The sequence below is a fragment of the Felis catus genome, chromosome B1 (genome assembly GCF_018350175.1).
Source record: "Felis catus isolate Fca126 chromosome B1, F.catus_Fca126_mat1.0, whole genome shotgun sequence".
In the NCBI taxonomy this organism is placed as follows: Eukaryota; Metazoa; Chordata; class Mammalia; order Carnivora; family Felidae; genus Felis; species Felis catus.
This window is the reverse complement of record NC_058371.1, coordinates 194,141,012-194,165,279: the sequence shown is the minus strand read 5'-3', so window position 1 is coordinate 194,165,279 and position 24,268 is coordinate 194,141,012. Positions and strand designations below refer to the sequence as shown.

The window sequence follows — 24,268 nt, the reverse complement described above, 5'->3', positions numbered from 1 at the left end:
TGAGCACGTGGTAGGAATTACTGCAGAGGTTGACGGCTTCCCTCCGAGGTGGGAGTACTGGAGTTGGATGACAAATCTCCCAGGCTCCACAAAGGGTAACATAACCTGTGAAGACCTTTTATTGTGTTTGGAGTCTACACATTAGCAGCAGGGAAATATTCTAGATATTTTTCCTTTGTCAATGCATTCATCTTTGACTAGCATAATAACTGGAATGGAGTTTTCAGGTAGGTATTGACAAAGAAAACAATGGGAAAGAGTGAGATTTTGCTGTTGTTGTTGTTACAGTCTATTCTTTTTTTTTTTTTTTTCTTTCCTCTAGCAAACATAGTCACTAATGTTACGGTTCTCGAGAAAATGGCGTATCCCCTTTTAGGTGTACTTTTAGGTGTACATTTTCTTCCTTCCCTCCCTTCTTCTTCTCTCCTTCCCTTCTTTTCCTTCTTTCTCTCCTTTCGTTCCTTCATCTCTCCTTCCTACAGCATTCACTGGGAAATTACTAATCCACAAACATGTATTGAGCACTTGCACTTCAGGTATAATGACAGGCAAAAGGATGCCGAGATACATAAAGGAAAGTTCTTGACCTAGAGCAACTCAGAGTTCAAAGGGCAGATAGCGAAGGAGACAGAAAATTATTGTCCATGTGACAAGTGTTCTAATAAGAGAAAATTATCATGACAATGTTGTATGAGAATGTACAAAAGGATTTAACTCACTGTCCAGGGAGAGTCAGGAAAGGCTATGGCATTTGAACTGTCTCTTGAATAGTAAGGATGCATGAGCTGATGAAAAGAGGTAGGAAGCATTCCAGAGAGTAGAAACATCATATGCAAAGGTCCAGAGGTATGAAAAGACATGTCTGATATAGAAGACCGGGTACTATGGGGGAGTGACAGGAGATAAAGGCAAAGAGGCATGTTGCAGATAACTTCTGAAGGGTCCCATTCACCAGCGAGTTTGGACATGATCGGGTGGAAGCTAGGGAGGTGCTTATTGACCAGGATGTGTGACAGGATGATCGTTGTTTGTTGACACTATCAAAGGGAAGAGATTCAGAAGAAGAAATGGTAGGGAAGCCAGCGAGAGTCTGTGCACCAGGGAAGGACAGAGAAAAGACTGAGAGCTAAGACACAGGTAGAGGAGTGGACCGAGGAGACAACATTTGAGCACTATTTCTGCAACAGAATTGACAGAGTATGGTAACTGACTGCTTTTGGAAGGTAAGAGAGAGGGAAGAAGAGGATGAATCATGTTTCCAGCTTGAGCAACTGTGTAATGATGCCATCAACCCAGTGAATGAGCAAAAGAGGAGGAACAGGTTTGGGGGAAGCTGGTAAGTTCAGGTGTGGACATATGGATGTGTCTGAGCCAAGGTCAAGCTTTTAAAAAGGCAGTGGGAAATATGAGTTTGGCACATTAGCATATAGATGATATTTGAAAACATGATAGTGGATAAGGTCACCTAGAAAGAGTATGTAGAAGTAAAGAAGAGAACCAAGAATATAAGCCTAAGGAACTCCAACATGTGAGGGATACGTAAAGAGAAGGAAGGCAACGGATAAGAGTATGAAGGAAGGTTTAGAAAAGCAGGAAAAGAACCAGAAGTATTAAACACGGTGATACTCTGGGGGTGTTGTGTCAATAAAGCAACTTGAAGTTGGACAAGGTCAGTATGGGCCTTAATTTCTACTCCCCACCCTCCCCTCCCGCCCCAACCCAAAGTCAGGCTAATGAGCTTCCATTGAACACTAACCCTTTCCCACCCTATGGGGTCAGTAACATTTCCAGGCTGGAAAGCAGTAGGAAACCAGCAGCTTGGCTGGTCAGCATCAAGTTGGCCTCGTTGCCCTTCTATGTGAACTCATTCCCTTTCTATGAGCTGAGCCTTGACTCCTTGTCTTTGCTCCAGCTCCTATAATGAACCCTTCCATTTCACTCTCCTTCCTCAATATCCCCGTCTGTCAAACCTGGACTCCTTCTCTAGGCTCTTAAGACAGAAGTCCTGCCTCCTGGAGTCCGGGTTTGTCTATTCCCTTGCGTTGCAATCCGGAGCTGCCCTATCTGCGCATCCTCACACATTTACCCTGATGATGTCTGGAACTATCTTGCCTTCCTTAGAATTCCTAGGAGCATGTAGGCGGTGTTTGGGTAACTCCTGCCAACATATAAGCAGCTGATAAGTGGACCCTCATATTACTATAGTATACTTACAGCTATTATTCAGTGCATGCACAATTAACAGTTCTTAGGTGCCTACTGTGTGCCGGGCATCATTGTTCCAGGTGTCGAAGATGCAGCAGTGAACAAAACAATGCACCTTTCCTTGTAGAGTTTGTGATCTAATAGGAGGATAAACAATGTCGGTACACAGAGTGCCAGACAGGGGGGGGAAATCAAACCACTTGTGAGTAATAGGGAGGCTGGACTGGAAGGATGGGGCTGCTCTTTCAATGGTGGTCAGGGAAGGTATCACTGAGGAAATGAGCTGAACAGAGACCTAAAAGAAATGAGACAGAGACATGCAAAACATGAGAGCGAGCCCTGCTAGTATTTAGGGGACAAGTGTTCCAGGGAGGGAGAATTACAAGGGCAAAGGCTCTGAGGCCAACTTGGCCTGGTATATTAAAGAAATAAGCATTCCATTGCGGGTAGAAGTGGTCATAGGGGTTAGTGGAGGCAGAAGGCAATCGTGAATGACCATTTGGTTACTGAAAATGTTTTGACTATTATTCCAGGAAAATATAAGTATTCAGTCAGGGAAGTTGACATGATCTGTCTTCCATTTTGAAAGGAGCCTTTTGGCTACTGTGTGAATAGACTACGGGGAGATGAGACCAGAAGCTCGGAGGCTAGTTAGGGGGTGATAGCAAGAAGCCAAGGGAGAGATCGTGTTGCCTGGCCTAGGTTGCTTGTGGTGGGCAGTGATTGCATTCTGGATATGATTTCAAGGGGCAATACGCCGCAGGCAATAATGGTTTGAATATGTTGTAAGAAAAATAGAAATCAAGGATGACCTTTTTATTTATTTGTTTGTTTATTTATTCATTTATCGGCCTGAGCAGCTATGACAACGGAGTGCCATTTACCAAGATGGGGGAGTTCAATTTTGGACACGGTAAATGTGGGATGTCTGTGAAATGCTAGGATGTCTATGAAGCCATGTCCTGAGCAGGTGCAGGAAGGATCTGGTGTGCCAGTGGAGGAGCTTGGCCTTCGATGGGAGTGTGAGGTGTGGGCAAGCCCTCCACGCAGCAGGAAGGAAGAAGGTGTGTAGGAAAAGATGCACGGTGCCTGGAAAAGGGTGCCGTGAAGACCTGAAGAAGCTCTCCTGTAACTACTTCTATTTTCTCAGTGAAGTAGAAAGCCAGGTCAGCGGCTGAGAATGAGGGTAGGAGAGAAGGTGTAAAGAGGCTTTGAGATACAGGAGAAGGTGTGAAATAGTCTTCTAGGACAGTGATAATAAATTTCAACTCATGGCGGGAGCTCCTGGGTAGCTCAGTTCGTTAAGCATCTGACTCTTGATTTTGGCTCTGGTCCTGATCTCCTGGTTCGTGGGATAGAGCCCCTTGTCTGGCTCTGCACTGACAGCCTGCAGCCTGCTTGGGATTCTCTCTCTCTTCCTCTCTCTGCCCCTCCTGCCCTCATGTGCACATGCACTCTCTCTCAAATAAATAAATAACCTTTAAAATAATAACAAATTTCAACTCATGACCTAATCGTGGGACTTAAAAAATCAACTTAAGGATTGGAGATCAACTCAGTGATTTAAAACAGTAAATAGAATTTAAAAGTAGAGTTCATTGCATGTAAAAAGAGTAAGAATTGCTTAAAGCTTTCTTTCAGGTGCACATGTATATGCGTATGTCCTAGGTTGTAGCAAAAATATTTTAAAGACACTGGCCCAAGACAGTGGTAGAAAATGATCGAGAGACTGTCGAACAAGGTCAGGGACCGAGTTGACGACCATATAGTTAACAGAGAATACACCCTCCTAAGATTTTGGCATTGGATCTTCTAGAACATCACAACCACCCTCCCCTTCCTCTGGCCCACCTGCACCTCCACTATAGGAAACCTTTCTGCTTGAATATTTTCAGTGATGGCACGCCAGCTTAAAAGATCGAGATTTCAGGATGTAACTTTCCTCTCTATGAAAAAAATGGAGTTGTCACCACACTCTCTAAGATGTTAAAGTGGTGGGCAGAGGGTCTGGTAATTGGATTTTGGAATTTGGTGTACTTAATATGAAATTTGACCTTACTATGCAATACCAAACATGACAGCTTTTCTCCCGTTTTGGAGGTCTCTAAATCCTCCAAAACAAAACCAGTATCAGATCACCAAGAAATCTTGTTTTTATTCAAACTTTAGCCCAGAATTGTAGCATTTGGCTTGTAAATGTATGCTCTCTCTCCTTACATTGCACTAATGGCAATTTTAGTGGATGATTGAGCTAATTTTCATGCCTATATTTTCTTCCTCTTTCAAGACTTGTTGTTGGATCGGCAGATGATTCCAAACTTTATAACTTTACTTAGAAAAAAAAAATGTGTTCATTTTTAAGACAGTCTTAAAGTCTTCAGTTGTGAAGTAGTTTTTGCCTAGCAAATATATTAATAAATAATAGTTAAGAAGTTGTCAATAGATGCTGTGGAAATGGCCATTTATATTTTTAATTGTAATGAGCTCAGGTTATTTTCTAGACATTGTAATTTAGAATAATAAAAGTATTTCTCCTGTTCTATATTTTGCCTGATTGTTAAAAATGGTTCTGAGATTATTAACTCCAATCAATTTTCTACACACCTGACCAATTTCTGAACCATTTGATTTTTTTAAAAACACTTTTTCCTATTGTAAAGGCAATATCAACCTTAGTTCATTAGACAGACTATCAGACATAAACCTTACACATGAAACATATTTTCCCTTTGCAATGTTGTTCTCTTTCTACCGTATTTATTCTGATTTACGTAAATTTGAAACACTGAAGTAACAAAAGTAGAAACGAAATTTTAGAGAGAATGAGGACTCATCACAAAGTACATTCTGCCTACATCAGTCCATTTATAACACTATTTAATCTTAGACTAGTTGCAAATCAAAATCAGGTAGAGTCTCACAAGATAAAAAATTAACTATGTGTGGTGATGGATATTAACTAAACTTACTGTGGTAACTACTTTCCAGCATATAGAGATATACCAAATTATTATGCTGTACACCTAAATCCATACAATGTTATAGGTCAATTGTGTTCCGATTTAAAAAAGAATTAAAATATCAAGTAGTCTGAACACCCCCTCTACTGCTTTTGGGATTAGACTGTATTCTAGGATTCTTTAAATAGTTTCCCTTCCTAAGTGCCAAGAAAAAGTTAAAACTGCAAAACAGGATCATTCTGTTATTCTTTATCTAGACCCTCACGTAATTTTTGTCTCTATGTTAAATGCTTCTTTAGAAAAGGAAATACACAGGATTAGTGTCTCTGCTATTGCTTCCAACAAGAGCTCTACCATGGAAAGCTCTTTCCCCTTCCATTTTGCAAGCCTCAACAAGTCTGTTGCTGAGTCAGAGCCTCCTTTTTTCCCTGATGTGAGAAATCTTTCTCTCTTGAAAACTCATAAAGCTTAGGAAATGTTTGAGTCTCCCTGGGGGGGAAGGGACACAGGGGAGCCAGAATGAACGTGGTGAGGAGGAGTCCCTCACACAGCAGCCCTGACGACGGCACATTGAATGCTTCTGTGAAATACGAAGACTTGGACATGGCCCAGGGTTACCACGGGAGCTCGCCCCGTACGTAACCTGTTATATGCATATACGTGTGTAAAAAGCCACCCGGAGCCTGGTTAGGTTCCTGGGACTCTGCTCCTCAATTGCTATAGTGAAAACGTTTGGTGTACAGCTGAGGGTTCTTGTTTGCCCTGCAGAAAACACCTTCACGCAGCTGCAGGAAGGTCCAAGGCAGCACACAGCACGAGAAGCTAAATACGGAAACAAGCCCGAGAAGGCGCTTTCTAGGGCGACGAGAAGCGAGGACACGTCCAAGACTGGGACGTGGTGGGGCACGAGGTGCGGAGAGAGCCGCTCGGCGGTCTGCAAGGCAGGCAGAGCCCGCACGATCTTGCCGGCCTAAGGACCCCAAGGGCTGAGCCTGGAAGGCGAGAGGGGCCACGGTCACTAGGAGCCGCTCCCGGTCTGGTTCCCGGGCCTCAGTTTCCCCCGCGGGCCCGCGCCGCCCTGGGAAGCCCGCGTCCCAGCGGCCAAGCCTCATGTGACCGGGGGCGGGGCGGAGGTGACAGGAAGGAGGCGGGGCCGCGAGGGCGACGGGGGAGAGCGCGTGCGAGCCCCGCGCCGGGAGGGGCCGTTGCCCAGGAACCGTCGCCGCCGACGGCTCGCGCACGCCTTCGTGCGCGCGCGCGCCGGGCGCTCGGACTCCGGTCGGCCGCCTTCCACCGCCACCGGTCTCTCCTTTTCCCTGGACGCCGAAGGGGCCGGAGGACCGAAGCCGCTCGCTCTCGCGCTCCCCCGCCTTCCTGGGAGCGCAGGCGCGCCTCCGGCCGTGCCTGCATATTAATGAGGGGCGGGGCGGGGGCGGGGCAGCGGGGGCGCGGCGGCCTCGCGCCCGCGCGTGCCGGGACGCACCGCGGGGGGCGGTGCGATTGTGAGGTGGCGCTGACGCACGTTCCGGAGTTCTTAAGCGGCGAGGGCGGCGGCAGAGGCGGCGGCGGCACCCGAGCCGGTCTCGGGAGGCGGCGGTGACTGCCGCGAGGGGTGGCGGGGCCGAAGTAGGTGCCCCTGGCTCAGTCACGGTGTCCCTCTCTCACTGACTCCCCCTCCTTCCACCACGGCCGCGCCGCCCCAGATCCGGTGGTTTCCTAGGCGGGGCAGCGGACGGGGCGCCTCTCCTCCGGCTGCCGCCGGCCTGATAAATGAGGGACTTCGGATTTGGGGTGCTGCAGACCGCCCCGCTCCGAAGCAGCAGCCCCGGGTCCCTATTCGGCAGCGGGGCGTACCGTCCCTACGCCACGGGGCCCACCGCGGCCGCCGCCCCGCTGCCCTCCACCACGCCCTTCGGCCCGCTCTCGCCGCCGCCGTTGCCTGTCACCGGCTTCTCGGAGGCCGCCTCCCCCTTCTCTATCCCCCTCGGCTGCGGCGGCGCGGGCAGCTCTGCTGCCGCCGCTTCCTCTTCCTCCCCGTTCTTGGCGCATCAGCAGACCATGCAGGATGAGCTGCTGCTGGGGCTGACACAGCAGCCGGCGCGGCCGCTCTCGGGGGCGGCGGCCGCGGAGAAACTCCCCAACCACCACCCCGGCGGCGGCACGAACGCGGGTGTGACCCACCTCCTCCCCTCCCAGGACTTCAAACCGAGTCTGCACCACCCCTCCTCCTCCTCCGCCTCCTCCTGCTGCTGCTGCCGCACCTCCTCCCCGCAGGACTTCAGTAAGCGGCAGCAGCAGCAGCTGAGCAGCCAGAAGAGGAAAGAGTTCAGCCCTCCCCACCTTCCCCACCCTCCGGACTCGAAGCCGCCGCCGCCGCCGCCGCCGCTCCACTGCCCCGGCCGGTTCAGCCCGCCGCCGCCCGGCCCGCTCCTCCAGCCGGCGCAGCTCGCCCAGCGCCAGCAGCCACAGCAGCCGCCGCAGCAGCAGCAGTTCAGCGTACCGCACCCGCAGCACCTCCCGCCGCAGGACTTCGCCCCGCGGCAGCGCCCGGCCGACCTGCCCCCGCTCCCGCAGCTCCAGCCCTCGCCGCCCGCAGCCCCGCGGCGCCGCCACGGAGGCGCGGGCAGCCCTCGCAAGACCCCGGCCGCGGGCGAGGGCAGCGCCGCCGAGCCCCCCAATGCGGGCTTGGCCCCCTCGACGCCGCCGGTGAACCCCGCGCCGGGCTCCATGGAGTCCCCCAACCACCCTCTGCTCAACAGTCCCAGTAACCTCCTGCCCGGCGGGGCGCTCGGCGCGGGCGCCTTCAGCAGCCTGCAGAGCCCGGACCTTCCGCACCCGGGCGGCGGCGGGGGCGGGGGGCCCCCGGGAGGCGGAGGGGGAGGCGGCTCCGCGTCGCCGCCGCCACTGCCCGGCTTCGGCACCCCCTGGTCGGTGCAGACCGCGTCGCCGCCGCCCCAGCCCCAGCCCCAGCCGCCGCCGCCGCCCCAGCAGCAGCAGCCGCCTCCGCCCCAGCAGCCGCCGCAGCCGCAGCCGCAGCAGCCCGGCTCCTCGGCCGCCACCCCGGGTGGCGGCGGCGGCGGCGGCGGCGGCGGCTCGCTCAGCGCCATGCCGCCGCCCAGCCCCGATTCAGAGAACGGCTTCTACCCCGGGCTGCCGTCGTCCATGAACCCGGCCTTCTTCCCGAGCTTCTCGCCCGTGTCCCCGCACGGCTGCGCGGGACTCAGCGTGCCGGCGAGCGGCGGCGGCGGCGGCGGCGGCGGCGGCTTCGGCGGCCCCTTCTCGGCGGCCGCGGTGCCCCCGCCGCCGCCGCCCGCCATGAATTTACCTCAGCAGCAGCCCCCGCCGCCCGCGGCGCCGCAGCAGCCGCAGAGCCGGAGGTCGCCCGTCAGCCCGCAGCTCCAGCAGCAGCACCAGGCGGCGGCCGCCGCCTTCTTGCAGCAGAGGAACTCCTACAACCACCACCAGGTACGGCGGGCGGCGGCCCGGCTGCGCCGCGGGGCCGGCGACCGGGGCGACGAGGGCCACTCGCCCGAGTGAGAGGGGGGACTGGGAGGGCGGAGGAGGATGACGGGGCTCGGGACGCCAGTCCCCGGCGGGGCGGGCGGGCAGCGGCCACCGTGGGCTCCGAGGCTCCGGTAGGGGGGTCGCGCCGGCAGCCGCTGCGGTCGGGCGCCCCCTCGAACGCCCGGCGCGGCGGGGGGGAGGGGGGTTGGGGCAGCGGCCGAATGGCGCCCGGGACCGAGGGCGGCGGCGGCGGCGGCGGCCCGGCCGTCCCTCGCAGCGGGCGCCCCGACCCGGAGGACCGCTGTCGGCGATCCTCGAGGACGGGCCGGGGGACGCGGGGCCGGCGGGCTCGGGCGGCGGCCTCGGACGAGCGGCCTGGCGAAGCGAACTTGCGAAGGAGGGTGGTGATCGCCGCAGACGGTGCGTGCGGGGAGCCGGTGACTCTTCCCCGTCGTCCAATGAGGGGACGGGCGGAAAGGAGAGGCTTTTTTCCTTTCGAGTCCGTCTCGTTGCGAGTCGGCCCGCGCGAGGTCTGGCCGGGGGTGGCGGTGGCCCGGCCGGGACGAGCCGCCCGTCCCGCGCCCGGGGCCCCGCGCTGAGCTGTCAGGCGGCGGGAGAGGGGAGCCTGCCCGCGGCGGCTCCGTCCGCCTCGGCCGAGGTGCCCCGCGAGCCGCTGGCTTTCTGCGCCTCTTCGCGTTTGGGGACGGTTTGGTGGCTGGTGAGGCCAAAACTAAACTTGAATCCGGGAATCGTGTGATACCTCGCAGGGGGGACTCACGTTTTTTGGCGGCCTTGACCGTCTCTTGGGTTACGGGGTGTGTATATTTTGAGTGGGTAATGCAATTATGAAATAACACGGGGCCGTTTTTTTTGTTGGGTTTTTTTTTTTTTTTTTTTTTTTTTTTTTATTCATCCGGGTCCTTTCCGATTCAGGCTCCGTTTTGTTATCTTCCCAGTACAACGTTTGAATGACCGCCGGCTTTGGTTCATTGACATCGAAAAGCGTATTTTGTTGTCCTTTTTTGATCCAGTCAGCATTTCCTGTAGTGATTCGTATGTTTAAGGTCATTTTCGTGATCAAGGACTGAGACAGAAGCAGAATTGGACCTTAACCGGTGCTTACTTACTCCTGTAACTTTTTCCATTGACCAGTTAAAGTTTTCCAAGGTTAACCTTTTAAAGGGCGAATGCTGTCTGACCAAAGTAACAAGTTGAGAGTTCTCTGAAATCAGAGTAACAGTTAACAGTCTTTCTCGAGTCCCCGGTGTCTCCCCGAGGAAGAAGAACGTGGCCTACAAGGATTGAAAACACGTCATTTTGAAATGATAGTCCGCTTTCCCATGATTTTCACAGTCTCGAGCAGCTGTGTCCTGTGTGTCAGGGTGTTGTTTTTTTTTCCGCTGGGAACTTGCCACAGAAAACTATCGATAGGTGCTTTTGTGCTCTTGGAGCCCTGCTCTCGGCCATTGGAAGACCACGTAGAGTGGTTCGTATTTAACTGTGATCTGCGTCTTGTCAGAAGATGGTTCTCCCAGTGAAGTTTAAGAGGTCACACAGCTGCCCTGTGGAATTGTAGATCGCTGGAAGAGAACTTGAACCCTGTGTCAGCAAGGAAAGTAAGGCCCTCAAGAATGGAGTGATTTCTTCATGGTCCCCCCAGCTATGCTTTTGAACCGTGGGGAGGGCGAAATGGCAGCATGTATTCATGATTATCTGGGCATTTAAAAAAAAAAATTAATAGGTACTAGGGGTCAAGTTCTCTCAAAAAGAGAAAGCTGTCTTACAAGAAGCAGGTTTCATTTGAAGAATTCTTGACTTACAGTAACTTACTGACTTAGAGCAGCTGCACGGTCCATACTTCCTTTGGCTGAGCATTAGCGCAAGCTTCTTGGCAATGTAATTGCTAGCAATTAGTATTTTTCAAAAACCTACGCTCATTGCCTCCTGCTGAATTGTCCATTCTTTGGCGACTGAACTTTTTGTATCATAGGTTCTAGTTTGGAATAGAATTTATTTTTGAAAATGAATGAGGTTACTGGAGACTTGTATGAAGATCTCTACTAGAATAATCAAAGCATATAGTTGTTTTTCTTCAGTATATCTCAGTGGATCCACCTATGGGTAACATCAGATAATTGCCTAACAGTTCATGGATAATTAAGTGAAAGAAAAACAAAAACACTTTGAAAGAAACTACATTAAAATTGGAGTAAAACATCTTAAAAGTTGAATACGCGATACAAAAAAAAAAAAAAAAAAAAAAAAAGAAAAAACCAAACCCACATATTTTCCATACACTCCCTACCCTGAAAGGCGTTTTTAGTTCATGCAAGACAGTAACAGCAAATGTTATTACCATTATTCACTTTTGTAGCAGTGCCATTGGTTTTGGAAAGCTAACGTCTAAGTATCTTACTCCGATTGTTACTCCTATCTATTAATTAAAGACCGGATTTTTACTTGTATGGCTAGTAGAATATGGTTGTTTTAAGATCACAATGTAGGTTCTATCTTCAGGGACCTTCGAAGTTAATTTCAATTTTAAACTTTTTTTTTCTTATTCCATACACGATTCTGAAAGGACAGAAATGTAACTGCCTGGTTCTATTTTAGCAGTTGTCATGAAATATCTGCTCGATTCATTATAATTTATAGTGGACCAGACGATGAAAACTCACCTAGCAGGAAATGAGTATGTTTTCAAACAGCAAGATCGCAAACCTATTACTTTTCGTAAACTGTTAAGCTATGCTTTATTGCCTTTAGAGATTTTTTTTTAAGATTATATATATATTCTTAGCTCAGGCCTAAATTTTAGTTTGAATTGTAAACTCTTTAAATGCCTGTAATTTAAACATGCGTGTTTTTCTCAGCCTCTTCTGAAACAATCTCCTTGGAGCAACCATCAGAGCAGTGGCTGGGGCACTGGAAGCGTGTCGTGGGGAGCAATGCACGGCAGAGACCATCGTAGAACTGGAAACATGGGGATTCCAGGAACTATGAATCAGATATCTCCATTGAAGAAACCATTTTCTGGTAATGTCATAGCACCACCGAAATTTACTCGCTCTACTCCATCACTGACTCCAAAATCTTGGATTGAAGATAACGTGTTCAGAACCGACAACAATAGTAATACACTCTTACCCTTACAGGTAAGAATGGTATGTAAATGGTCTTATTTCTAAGTTGATCTTTCAAAACAAGAAATTGGGTGGTGGTGGTGGTGGTGGTATGGTAAAACTGACAGATTAAAAAATAAAAAATTTCTGATTTTAAGCATTAATTTAAGGACAAAATACAAAAGGATAGAGAAAATGGATACTGTAAAAAATTCTCTAAACACACGGTAGAAAAGAAGCTTCCTAAAATGTAGAAAAACCTGCTGTGTTTCTCCAGTGCATATTGAAGCTTTTAATTGGCAGCTCAAGAATGCCTTAATTTATTAATGTTTAATAGGCCACCAAAATGAGTTTCTCCTCCAATATCACTAAACTAAAATGTTAAGCAATTGTGCATAGGCTTGACTGTGATCAGCTGTGTGTATATTAAAATATACCTAGTACAGCTGTGATTATGGCAAAATAATATTAAGACTTTTTACATCCAATTAAAATTTGCCTTCACTGGTTCAGGGACTATTTTTTCCTGAATGTGGCTTAATAGTTATGATGATTAGACACTTTTTCAGGCCTTTTAAAATGTTTTATTGATATTATAGTCTAATAAAGCTATTTACAATGAGATTTTTTTTTTCTCCTGAGACCTTCAGAGGGCCAAAGATACAAGATAGAAGGAACTTTGATTGTTTTATTTTCTTTCTTTCTTTTTATTTTTTTTATTTTTTGTGGGTGGGTGTGGGGAAGAGAACTGCTTATTTCTGATGAAAACTTCTATGCTATTGAAGGTGAGATCTAGTTTGCAGTTACCAGCTTGGGGCTCAGATTCACTCCAAGATAGTTGGTGCACTGCAGCCGGAACATCCAGAATAGACCAGGTAGGCTGCACAGTGTATATTCTTCAGGATTTTGACTAGGAGTTTAGTGTTTATATTATGAGTAAGATTTATTAACTTTCCAATATTACCTTTTTAAAGCCTATGTCAGAGAGCATTAAAGCAATTTATTTTTAAAAGGTCACTTGACTTAAACTATTTAATATAAAATGTTTCATTTTCAAATTTATGAGTGATTTATAATTATTTCATTATTTCCAAAATATAAAATTTTCTTTTTGGAAAAAGGAATTATATACCCAAGAGCACCTGACTTTAAACATCAGTCAAACTGAACAGATTTTATCTTTGAGAGTTGTTTTCAGCTAGGGACAAAATTATGGATTTGCTTATCATTCAACTTTAAGTTTCATCAATATTTTACAGAATTTTTTTAGCAAATGCTTGTCATGGAATCTGCTACATTTGTCTTGAGGTATATTTCTGAAAAAGCCAGTCTTCAATTTTTTTTCACCTTTATAAAAAACTTCATGTGTTTTTATTCTTTATTCTTTATTTATTCTTTATTCTAAAATTTGTCACTGCTCCTATATACTATATTCTTCTAAATAGTCAGTTTCCTATAGAAAAACCCTAAATCAAAAAGCTAGGAATCCGTCTTAATCACATTACTTTCAAGCCCTTTGTGGTTGCAAAATGCTATCTCTTTTCCTGCAGACTAAATTTGAATTCAAACTGGGTACCCAGTGATGAGAATTATTACAGGATGAGTAGAAAACTCAGTCCTACGTGAGGATTCTTTACTACAGAGCCGAAGCTTGAATGAGCATAGACTTGACATTGTGGGATCCCACTGAATGGAGCTGTGTTATCTTTAGCTAAGGCTCTTCCTTAGTTAATTTGTCAACATGAGATGATTTAACAAGTAAGGACTGTATAAATAGATGAATAATATGTTTGTAAATAGCTGTCTAACCTGGAGCGTTAGCAGTAACTTCAGTAATCTACCATTAGCACCTATTGTAGACAAGTCCTACCTATTTACCAAAATAGTCCTGCCAGGATCTCCACTTAGAAATAAGTAGTTATCTCACATAATTTGTAATTTATAATTTATAATTTATTGTTTTGTTAACAATGTAAGTTAGCTATCCATCTGTTTCTACCCTCTTCTCCACTCTGGCTCAGTTAGGCCATATTAGTGACATTTTTATGGTAGCCCTTTTATGTTGTTCAAATTGAATACGTAAATGCCTAGGAGATGGTATGTTTGAAGAGGAAAATTATGGTAATCATTTTGAAGGTGGCAAGGGATGTGTTTTTAGAGAAGAAGAGACATAATTATTTGAAGAGCAGGTGTAGGAAGCAGCACGAGGATCCATATATGGGGGATATTAACTATGGAGAAGAAAGAAGACAGATTAGCTGTCATAAAGGGACCCCCAGGGGCGGGGCACGTGTTGAGAAATGAGGTTATTGAGATGCTGTCAGTGGGTGACGTGCTAGAGTGGATAGAAGTGATGATGAAAAAAGGGAAGTTTTCAAACTGGGCTCTACAGAGGTGCCCTTCCTTGGCTGCTCTGGGAGCAGGGCCTCCAGCGCTCCCTCTTAGACTTCAGTCAGAGCCACTCTGTTCTTACCCATGTTATAACTGAGCATTTCACATAAATTCATTTTACCAAAAAAGATTTAGGTGCTTAAAGATAATGTTTTTTTTTCTTTTGGTAAACTGCTGAGATACTAGCATTCCCTGTGGACCCTTGAAGCGAGGTGTGATGTGATGGAAGTTGAAGAGTGGTGAAGAAAAAGATGGTGGAAAGTGAACTGAACTAGAAAGAAAGGAGGGCTAAAACCTGAACCTCCTTCACCTTTCTCAGTCTTTATGACATCGGAGGATACTGTTGATGGGCTTTCATCTCTTTGGGTCATAGTTTCCTGATCTATAAAAGGAGAACCTTGAACTAGATCATGGAAGGCCTTTTTAGCCAGCTCTTATACTTTCTCTGATCTATTTTGGCCATTTCTTTTCCTCCTTATCCACCCCCCCCACACACACACACACTTTATTTTTAGAATACAAGGGTCTTAGTTTATTGGGGAGAAGGGGTGGGAATTGGGCTGAGGCAGTCCAGGTGTACTGTATGGCCTCCCAAATAGGCTGAAAAGCAATGTTGTTCTCTCTTTTGAGCACCCTAAGGTACTTAACTATATAAAATTTGTTCTCTGTTTCTATCTTTCCATAAAAGGTTGAGGTATTTGAAGTTGAGGTTCTTAAAAATACAGCAACAGCTGTAAACTTCCAATTGGTATCTTAAACCATTGGGGAGTTCCTCACTATTTGGCAAAGTTAAAATTACAGAAAATTCTTAAGCACTTAAATATCTGGGAAAATATTTTCATTCTGACTTTTTTCCCCACCACGTACAACATTTTAATACTAATAAACCTCAGTTAACAAATACATTATTTTAAAACATTTAACTTTTTATTTCTTTTAGTCTCAAATCGAGTAGGCCTATAAAATATACTGAATTGTAAAACCAGAGTCTTAATTTTTGTACCTGGATACTTGAGGCCTTACCTATACCAAGAACTGGACATGTAATTAACATTCAGTAAATGGGAAAGAAATCATTCTGAAAATTGGTTTTATTTCAGTTATATATAGCATTTTTAGGGTTGGTTGGCATTCTCTTATTTTAAGTAATTATGTCCTTATGGAAAAATCTTCAAATTTAGAACTTTTAAAAACAAGGGTAAAGTTTTATGCACATTTCTGACTTTAAAATTAATGTGGGTGGGGCGCCTGGGTGGCTCAGTCGGTAAAGCGTCCGACTTCGGCTCAGGTCATGATCTGATAGTCCATGAGTTCGAGCCCCGCGTCGGGGTCTGTGCTGACAGCTCAGAGCCTGGTCCTGCTTCAAATTCTGTGTCTCCCTCTCTCTCTGTCCCTCCCCTGCTCATGCTCTGTCTCTCTCTGTCTCAAAAATAAATAAATGTTAAAAAAAATTGTTTTTAATAAAATTAATATAGGTATTTTAATTTCTTTAAAATGCTATTAGCTAGTTACCCTTGCAAGAAATTATACTTAGATGTGTGATTTTTAATTACCTTAAAATTGAATTTTCAATTAGATACTGAGATTTCAGTTTATTTATTCATTAATACTTGAATTTTTTAAATCAAAAAGTAAATATACTTGTAGCTGAGATTATTACTTAAAGGTTTATATATGGCACATTAGTTCTCTCTAAATAATTAGCAACGTGGTACCTTTAAAGGTGTAACATAGCCATAAAGCCTATGAGATGGTATGTCGGCCTGTCCTCTAGGTAAGGGATTATGAATATATTTAGTTCTGTATTTTTGTTCCTATGGGAGTTCTTGAGTGTGTCACATAAACTACCTTAAATTCATTGAAGATGCTTTGCACCAATCTTTAATATCCAGACTGTTATGACAACATGATAGATGATAATATGGAGGTCTCTCAGAAAAATATATTATTTGGTATCTTTATTCACTTTGCACAAAAACAATAAATAGTAGCAGACCAAGTCCAATTTTTCATTCATTTAATCAAGCATTCCTTAAATTTTGGTTCTTAAATGTGATGAACCTCATTTAAGGACCTTGGTAGTCATCAAACTGTAAACACTGAAAATGAGAGAGAATGGGTTCTCTTATAACCTGCTTAGGTAATGGATGCTTTTTAAGTTTTGTATCCTGCATTCACTTCTCTAATTGCACTTGATACATTTTTTTTTTTAATTTGTTTATTTTGAGAGAGTGACAGACTGTGCACACCCACGAGCTGGGAGGGCAGAGAGAGAGAATCTCAAGCAGGCTCTGCACTGTCAATGCAGAGTCCTAGGCGGGGCTCAAACACACAAGCCTCAAGACCATGACCTGAGCTGAAGTCAAGAGTCAGACACTCAACCAGCTGAGCCACCCAGGGGCCCCTGTACTTGATACATTCTTATACGGATATTTTCTACTAGCCTTTTCATTTAACCCTTGTGGATACTAGTATACCTTTGGCTGTTGGGGCCTTTAAAAAAATTTTAAAAAAAATTTTTTTTTCAGTCCCTGTCATGGCACTTAGTCAAGGTTCAGATTCATAAAGGAAGTTCAAAAACTGTTATGTTCGTTATGTATGAGGTAGTGTTTTAATTATCCTTGAGCTATGTGGGGAGAAGTTCTGTTCTTTGCCTTTGAGAAGGTGGAAGCCCAGTTGGATGAAGAAGGGGTGTCTGTGTAGAACAACCAGAGACTGACAGGAGAGAGTAGGAGCCTGATGCTACATTGTGGAGGGAGACAGTAGCATGTCGTCTGCTGCTCATTCACCACAGTGCAATAGCACTGCGTCATCAGGAGTGTAAAATCAGTGTTTGCTTAAAATGGAGGACAGTATTAATAACAACTTTGCTGTTTTATTTTAAAGCAAAAATTGGAAAACCAAACACAAAAATGCAACAAAAGTCGATCTCTCTACTTAGCCAGAAGGATATATGTTAAAGCATCTGGTATATCTTTAAACATGACAATAGAGGGTTTTTCCATAATCCATCTCCTTATTCTTTGGGAGAATATTTCATTTTCAAGAGGAAAATGTTCTACTTGACCATGTCTTTTGAAATGAGACAGGGTTTTGCATATTTCAAAGTAAAAATGTAACATCCCATTGAAACGTTCCCTTTTAATTAAGTTTAAGTTCTTTCTGTTGTACTAGTTTTAGTATTCTTGACCTCTTTAGTTATTTTCCAGCATTTATAATCTTTTCTTTTTAGATTATCCTATTTAAGATGAGGATTTGAGATTAGATTACTTTGTTCTTTCTGTGTCCTGCAGTCTTTCTAGGACCGTATGGTTGCTTCTGTAAGTCTTTATGCCAAAAGTCTGGGTTTAAGAAAATAACAAAATATTAGAATACAAGAGATTATAGTTTTCCAGTGTTTTCTGAGCTTTGCCTGTTCACTGTTGTGGGATTCTGTAATGTCAGTTTATGAAAACCCATTTAAATCGATTCTTTGCCAGATAATTTTCATATTTCAGGTAGATTCCTCATAGTGATTCTTACTTTTGTGAAACTTCTTGGCTGTTTTCAAATAGTCATGTAGTAATAAACGTAGGTTAAGTTACATTGCTATGATTTTCCATATGTAAGCTAATCAGCTTTGGTGTGTTTATGTTTTCCTTAAAATGGTTTCGGGATTTTCATTTAGTTTTTAAATCAATGGCAGTTTTTGTGAACACAAATTTTTCTAATATCCTTATTTTAGAAAAATGCGTGAGTATTTGTTTTATAGTCAGATTTGTTTCTGTTGTTTTTTCCAGAAGTTATATTTTAATACCCATACTTTATTTAATGGAATTACCTGTATTTTTTTAGACATGAGCCTACAGGTTTCATTAAGTCTAGAAAGTGATTTTGAGGTGTCAGGAGCTCTTTGCCTGGTCAAGGTTATTTTGTGTTCGGTGCTTTAAAAATCATGTGGGATGCAGCAGATGCTTACCAAAGTATAAGTTGGCTAATATTTGTATAATGACTTTTTTCTTTTCTTTACTAAAGCAGGAGTTTGTTTCATTATGAAAGACTTGAAATGCAAGGGAAACTAGGGACCTGATATGTGGGCATTACCCTATTTCAGTTCACCGTAGGCATTAAAGCTAAAGCTATTAATACGTGCCGCTTTTTTGAATAACCGTTGTCGATGGACTATCTAGTGATTGCTGATATTTATTGAATAGCTATTTCCCTTCTTACCTTAAGTAATTGCCCCTGGCCCATTGAGAGTACATATGGAGTCACTTCAATGATTTTACTCTAAATTTTGCTCTAAAGCAGGATCAAACTCAAACTCCTTGAATGGAGTTGGAGTGTGACTAAAAACCAAAAAACAAAAGTCATTTGGGTGGTGGTGAGAGTCACCATTAAGTTCATAGGTCTGTTAAGGATGGGGCATAGTCTGATTCTGTTAAAGAAAACATCAGCCTGAGAAGATAGCCTTAAACCATAACGTATTTTCTTTGTAAGAATTTAAGGCAAATAGAATATAAAGTATTTATAATAACATCTTAGAACCTGTACGATACAGCATACCTAATGAGGTTTCTTTGCTTAATTATGTGAACAGTTTTTATCATGATAGTTTACATTTTTTAATTCTGTTAATTCTATTTTAAATACATCTTTAATACGTCTTGTCTTAGTTAACATTTGAGTCCTTATTCCTGGGGGATTTATGGTCCTGTATGTAGTCTTTGCCCTCACAGAGCTCAACTTAAATTTGCAAAGTTTTTTGTTTTTTTTTTTTTTTTTTTTTTTTTTCAACGTTTATTTATTTTTGGGACAGAGAGAGACAGAGCATGAACGGGGGAGGGGCAGAGAGAGAGGGAGACACAGAATCGGAAACAGGCTCCAGGCTCTGAGCCGTCAGCCCAGAGCCCGACGCGGGGCTCGAACTCACAGACCGCGAGATCGTGACCTGGCTGAAGTCGGACGCTTAACCGACTGCGCCACCCAGGCGCCCCGCAAAGTTTTTTTAGTAGAGTTAGGGTACTATTCATTCAAAAATATTTGAGAGCCAGCTATATTTCATAATTAGAAGGTCCTTACCCCTAATTAGCTTAGTTTAGTGGGTGAGGCAGGAAAATCAACAAATTAATTATGCATAAAGTAAAATGGAAGCACAGAAGATGGAAATATTTGGAGAGATTAGTAAAATTGTATGTAATTTTTGTCCGAGGGCCATGTTCTTCTCTATACTAGTTTTATTTCATTTATTACTTGGTACTTTGAGTCTTTTGCTTTTCTAATATGTCTATTTGCTTTGCTGTGGCTTTTCTATTATTAAGGTGGACTTTAGGCATTGTCTAGTCTGAAATAATTTTTTTCTTTTCTAGAAGATAGAGCAGAGCCTAAAGAGGTTTAGTAAACTATAAGATCAAGAAGTCCAGCACTTCTTTAAGTATGGTTTGTGGACTAGCAGTCTAAGTATCACCTGAGAACTTACTGTAAATACACATTCTTAGGGGCCTCTCTAAACCTATTGAATTTCAGACTCTGTCTCAGCAGAGTCCCAGCAGCCTGGGTCCCAGATGACTGTGAAGCATATGCTCGTGTGTGAGAAGCGCTGTTGTAGTTCAGTGATTATCTGTGCCTCCTTCACCAATGTCATGTTAATGATGTAAAATAAAGTAAGTAGGGGCGCCTGGGTGGCTCAGTCAGTTGCGCATCTGACCTCGGCTCAGGTTATGATCTCACCACTAGTGGGTTCGAGCCCTGTGTGGAGCTCTGTGCTGACAGCTCAGAGCCTGGAGCCCGCTTCGGATTCTGTGTCTCCCTCTCTCTCTGCCCCTCCCCTGCTCATGCTCTGTCTCTCTCTGTCTCAAAAATAAATAAACGTTAAAACAAAATTTTTTTTAATAAAAAAAAAATAAAGTAAGCAAAAGACAAGGAGTACCAATGTAGCTGTATTGTGGTCATGCTGGAGTAAGAGCTCTGGCCTAGCATTGTGTCTTTAGTATTACTTTGCACACTTCTAAATTCCTCAACAGCAACTTGTTTAGTCTATAATACTGATTCTGGCCCCCTAGTTTTAAAAAGTTCACAACCCTAATTTAAACCTCAAGTGGAGTAAATAAATCAACATATTTTCACGAAAGCTTTTTAGGTTTGTCTTCAGCTTTCCAAAAGACTGTCTCTAAATCATCCCTAGATTGTGGACTCCTTTGGAAAACTGATGGAAGTCATAACCCTTTTCTTCAGGAAAAAAAATATGTGTACACACCCATACAGGATATTGTACGTGATCTCAGAGATTTCATGGTCCTTCTTGGAGCTCATGCAGGTTAAAAAATGCCTAATTCTAATTTCTGCAAAGAGTTTTTCCCCTACTTTTCTGATTCTTCCCTTTTTCTGTGTTAGGTTTTTGTTTGTTTGTTTGTTTGTTTGTTTGTTTGTTTGTTTGTTTTGGAGAGTTAAAAATGGCCCGCCCTGACTCTCCTTCATATACAGACACTTATACAAACACCTACACACACTTAAATGGGTGGGGGTCACCACTGAAATTTTTGTTTGTTTGTTTGTTTGTTTGTTTGTTTGTTTTTGGTGACTTAGGGGGCATGGGCCAGAGCTTGCTGTGGTAGTTCCCTATGTGTATTTGTTCAAGTACATTGAGGGTGTGTTGGGCAGAATAACAGTATAAATTCATTAAGCATTAAAGAATCAGATTCCTTCTAGTAAGCAAGTTGAGAGATTTAACATTTAGCAAACAAGACTCCCAGCTACACAAAAGACTTCGTTCTGGGACTTGATGAGGCAGGAAACTTGGAAGGTGGGAATATTGTCATCCTTTTCCTCCCTCCACCCCCTGCCTTTTTTGCAGGGTTTGGAGGGAAAGCGGATTTAGAAATGCAGAGACCAACATGTGAGAACTTCAGAGAGCAAGATTTGAATATAAGTATTCTAGGTGTTAGTCTTTGTTCTGATATTAATAGTTTCATTCTTTTGATTTTTATGGTATGAGATGTTTATGCATTTATTATTGTGAAATTCTGACCAAGTCAAATAATGTGTACCCTGTTTGATAGATATTTAAAGTGTGGTGCCATTATGGGATTAATTCCTTTCCCCCAAAATATTTATTTTTCAAGTGCCAGTGTCTTCCTGGATATATGAGAAAAGTATAGAAGTTAAAGAACAACTAAAACTGCTTCCTACGTGTATAACATTTCACAAATCTTTTTAAGTTGAGAGTGATAACAGTAGCAATTATTTTACTGTATTAATGCTGCCAGTGAAATAAGATTATTTTTGGTATGTGATTTTGGAGATCTTAAATGTAGCATTCTCTCCAATACAAGAGATATTATAGCTCATGAGATCTTTAGCTACTGATACTGTCTTGGGATGCAGACTGATAAGTAATATATTAATCAGATGTCCTCTTTTATGTAAGAAGGTTTAGATGGTATGGTATATTTATCATCAGTTTTTGAAAACTTGTATAGATCGTATTGAATCTATTTTTTTCTCTTCTTCTAGGATCGAAGTAGAATGTATGACAGTTTGAATATGCACTCTTTGGAAAATTCCCTTATTGATATTATGAGAGCAGAGCATGATCCTCTTAAGGGTAGGTGGCTTTTTCTTTTCTTGTATCACCCACCGCTTTGTCTCACCATTTTATGTAGGAAAATGAGCACTAAGTAGCACTTACGTTATCTATAAAATTGTACTATGTTAATAAAAACCTTTGTGAAATGTCAAACTTTTTCCTTTGTAGCTTATATAGATAACCTGCTGATTTATGCAGAGAGAAATGTAAACCTGTGTCTCTTGTTATTCAACAAACAGCCACTGTTTAGAGATATCTTGCAGTTTACCAGAGGTTGAAGAAAGGATCTAAAATTGTTTAGTTCAGGGGCACTTGGGTAGGTCACTGGGTTAAGTGTCGGACTCTTGATCTCAGTTCAGGTCTTGATCTCAGGGTCGTGAGTTCAAGCCCTGCACTGGGCTCCACACTGGATGTGGAGCCTACTTTAAACACAAATGAAAATGAATGAAGAATAAATACATAAATAAATCTGAATGCGCCGTATTAGCTTCAGCCCACACACTTGAAAAAAAAATTATGAAGTAACTTTTCCAAAATTCTATCAAATACAGAAATAAAAAAAAAAAATGCCTTGGAATATTTGTATTTACAGTTCACAGTGATTCCAACCTAAAATTGTCCTTTCCCCATTTTTCTTCTACCATCATAGGATTTTGAAAGGGGATATTTTATGGGAGCTTCTCTGAGGTTTCATACAGGTTGGGGCGAATTAGGAAAAAGAGTCAGCCCCACTGATCCCACAGTATCAGCCTTACTGTTAACTGTATCTGAAGATATTCCATTAACATACTTGTTTTTATTTGTCTGTACGTTACTTATTATTTTACATTTCTTTGTACAATATATCTCCTTGCCTTTCAGTAGTAACAGTGAACATCTAGCAAACTGTGTGCACTTGGGTGATAAGAGATATGTTATTTATTGCTGCATAATAAATTATTCCACAATTTAGCAGCTTAAACAACAATAAATATTACCTCACAGAGTTCTACGGGTCAGGATTCAGGAGCAGCTTAACTGGTTAGTTCTGGCTCTCTGAATCAAAACCATGTGTTACTTGGTAATTTGTCCATATTTTTAATTCTGTAAAGCCAAATAAGAATTCCCTTATAAGATTTTAGCCCAAAACTGTAGCACTTCAGTGTCGGCAGCAAGGTGGTGGCTTGAGGCTGTGTTGGCAATACTGGTCAGTTATCCAAACAGTTTGTTCTGTTTCTGGATTTTGTTAGTTTCTTGTCTAATTCCCTTATTTTTAAGGGGCTTAAGAAGTTAAAGGGATCATCATTAGTGATTGTTAGCAATGTGTGGGGATGGTAATTCTCCTCCTCAGAAACTAATAAAGATTATTATACTTTGGGATTTTGGGGGTTTTTTTGGCAGGGGGTGGGGGTGGGAGGGTTGGGTGGAGGGAGCTGCTTCTAACCAAAACCCAGTCTAGTTTTTCGAGTATCTGTATATGGGGTCTTTTTCTCTTTCACTGTTATGCTGACAGTTCCAGTGGCATCTGTCTTCTATCCACTGTTTGATAATAGAATCCAGTAGTTTATGATTACGAAGAAGTTCCCTCTCCTTATTTCTTTGGTTTATGTAGAAAGAAAACTCTTAGAAATTCTAATGTAAGATAAAGTCATCATCAGCTGTTACCAGCAAATAATGAAAAGGTTTTCATTGTCATTTCTCCCAGTCATCTTTAAAAAGGCCTTTTAAAGATGTTAAGAGAAACCATTCTCATTTCAAGTTTTCTTTTGTTCTAAAGTCTATGTTATAATAAACCTGGAGAAGACTTTGAAAAAGAAAATGGAAGCAGCATAAGACCAAGAGGAATTTAATAATTAAAAAACAAATCTCAAGTGAAGGCAAAATTCTTTCGTTAGAATGGGAAGGGGAAAATGTGCTCAGTACCACCTTTAGGAATTATGGTAACAAATCTCTGTTCCTTTTTTTTTTTTTTTTTAATGTTTATTTATTTATTTCAAGAGAAAGTGAGCAGGGGAGGGGCAGAAAGACAGGGAGAGAGAGAATCCCAAGCAGGCTCCCAAGAGCCTGACGTGGAGGTCAGTCCCACCAACCATGAGATCATGACCCGAGCTGAAATCAAGAGTCAGAGGTGTAACTAACTGAGCCACCCAGGCACCTCACAACTCTCTAATTGGGAGTGTTTTGTATCCTACATTTATTATGGTAGGAAAGAAAAGAAAAAAATAAATAAAAACATTGAGAGATACCTCTATAGAGAAATAAAGAAGACCAGTACTTGAGCATACTGCCATCAAATGGCTATTAAAATGGTCCTGATGCACCACAGCTACTACTGAAAGACTCTTCTTCTCTTACTAGTACAGACTTCACTGCCTTCTGGGACATCCTGTCATGTATCTTCCTCCTGGTACTCTGATCATTGCATGTATTCTCTGGGCGGGACCTCGGTAAAATCTGCTAAAGCAAGGTTGTGACAGAACAGAAGAAACCAGTCTGTGGACTTCCCCCGTTTGTCCAGTCCTTGTCTTCAGGGCAGCACTGCA

The 24,268-nt window shown here is 43.6% G+C and overlaps 1 protein-coding gene across 10 annotated transcripts in view; it reads left to right on the top strand.

Annotated features, from left to right (window-relative positions):
- The first annotated feature begins 6,729 nt into the window (after nt 1-6,729).
- CPEB2 (cytoplasmic polyadenylation element binding protein 2) overlaps nt 6,730-24,268 on the top strand; it is a 73,613-nt gene continuing 56,074 nt past the window's right edge. For 2 of the 10 annotated variants that reach the window (XM_045056571.1, XM_023253305.2), the window contains exons 1-4: nt 6,736-8,630; nt 11,543-11,824; nt 12,577-12,666; nt 21,674-21,764. In XM_045056571.1, the coding sequence (XP_044912506.1) occupies nt 6,936-8,630; nt 11,543-11,824; nt 12,577-12,666; nt 21,674-21,764 (2,158 nt within the window). In that variant the 5' untranslated portion in view covers nt 6,736-6,935. Of the gene's footprint in view, nt 8,631-11,542; nt 11,834-12,576; nt 12,667-21,673; nt 21,765-24,268 lie in introns of all 10 variants that reach the window. The other 8 variants (XM_045056569.1, XM_045056570.1, XM_045056572.1 and 5 more) reach the window with 8 other exon arrangements.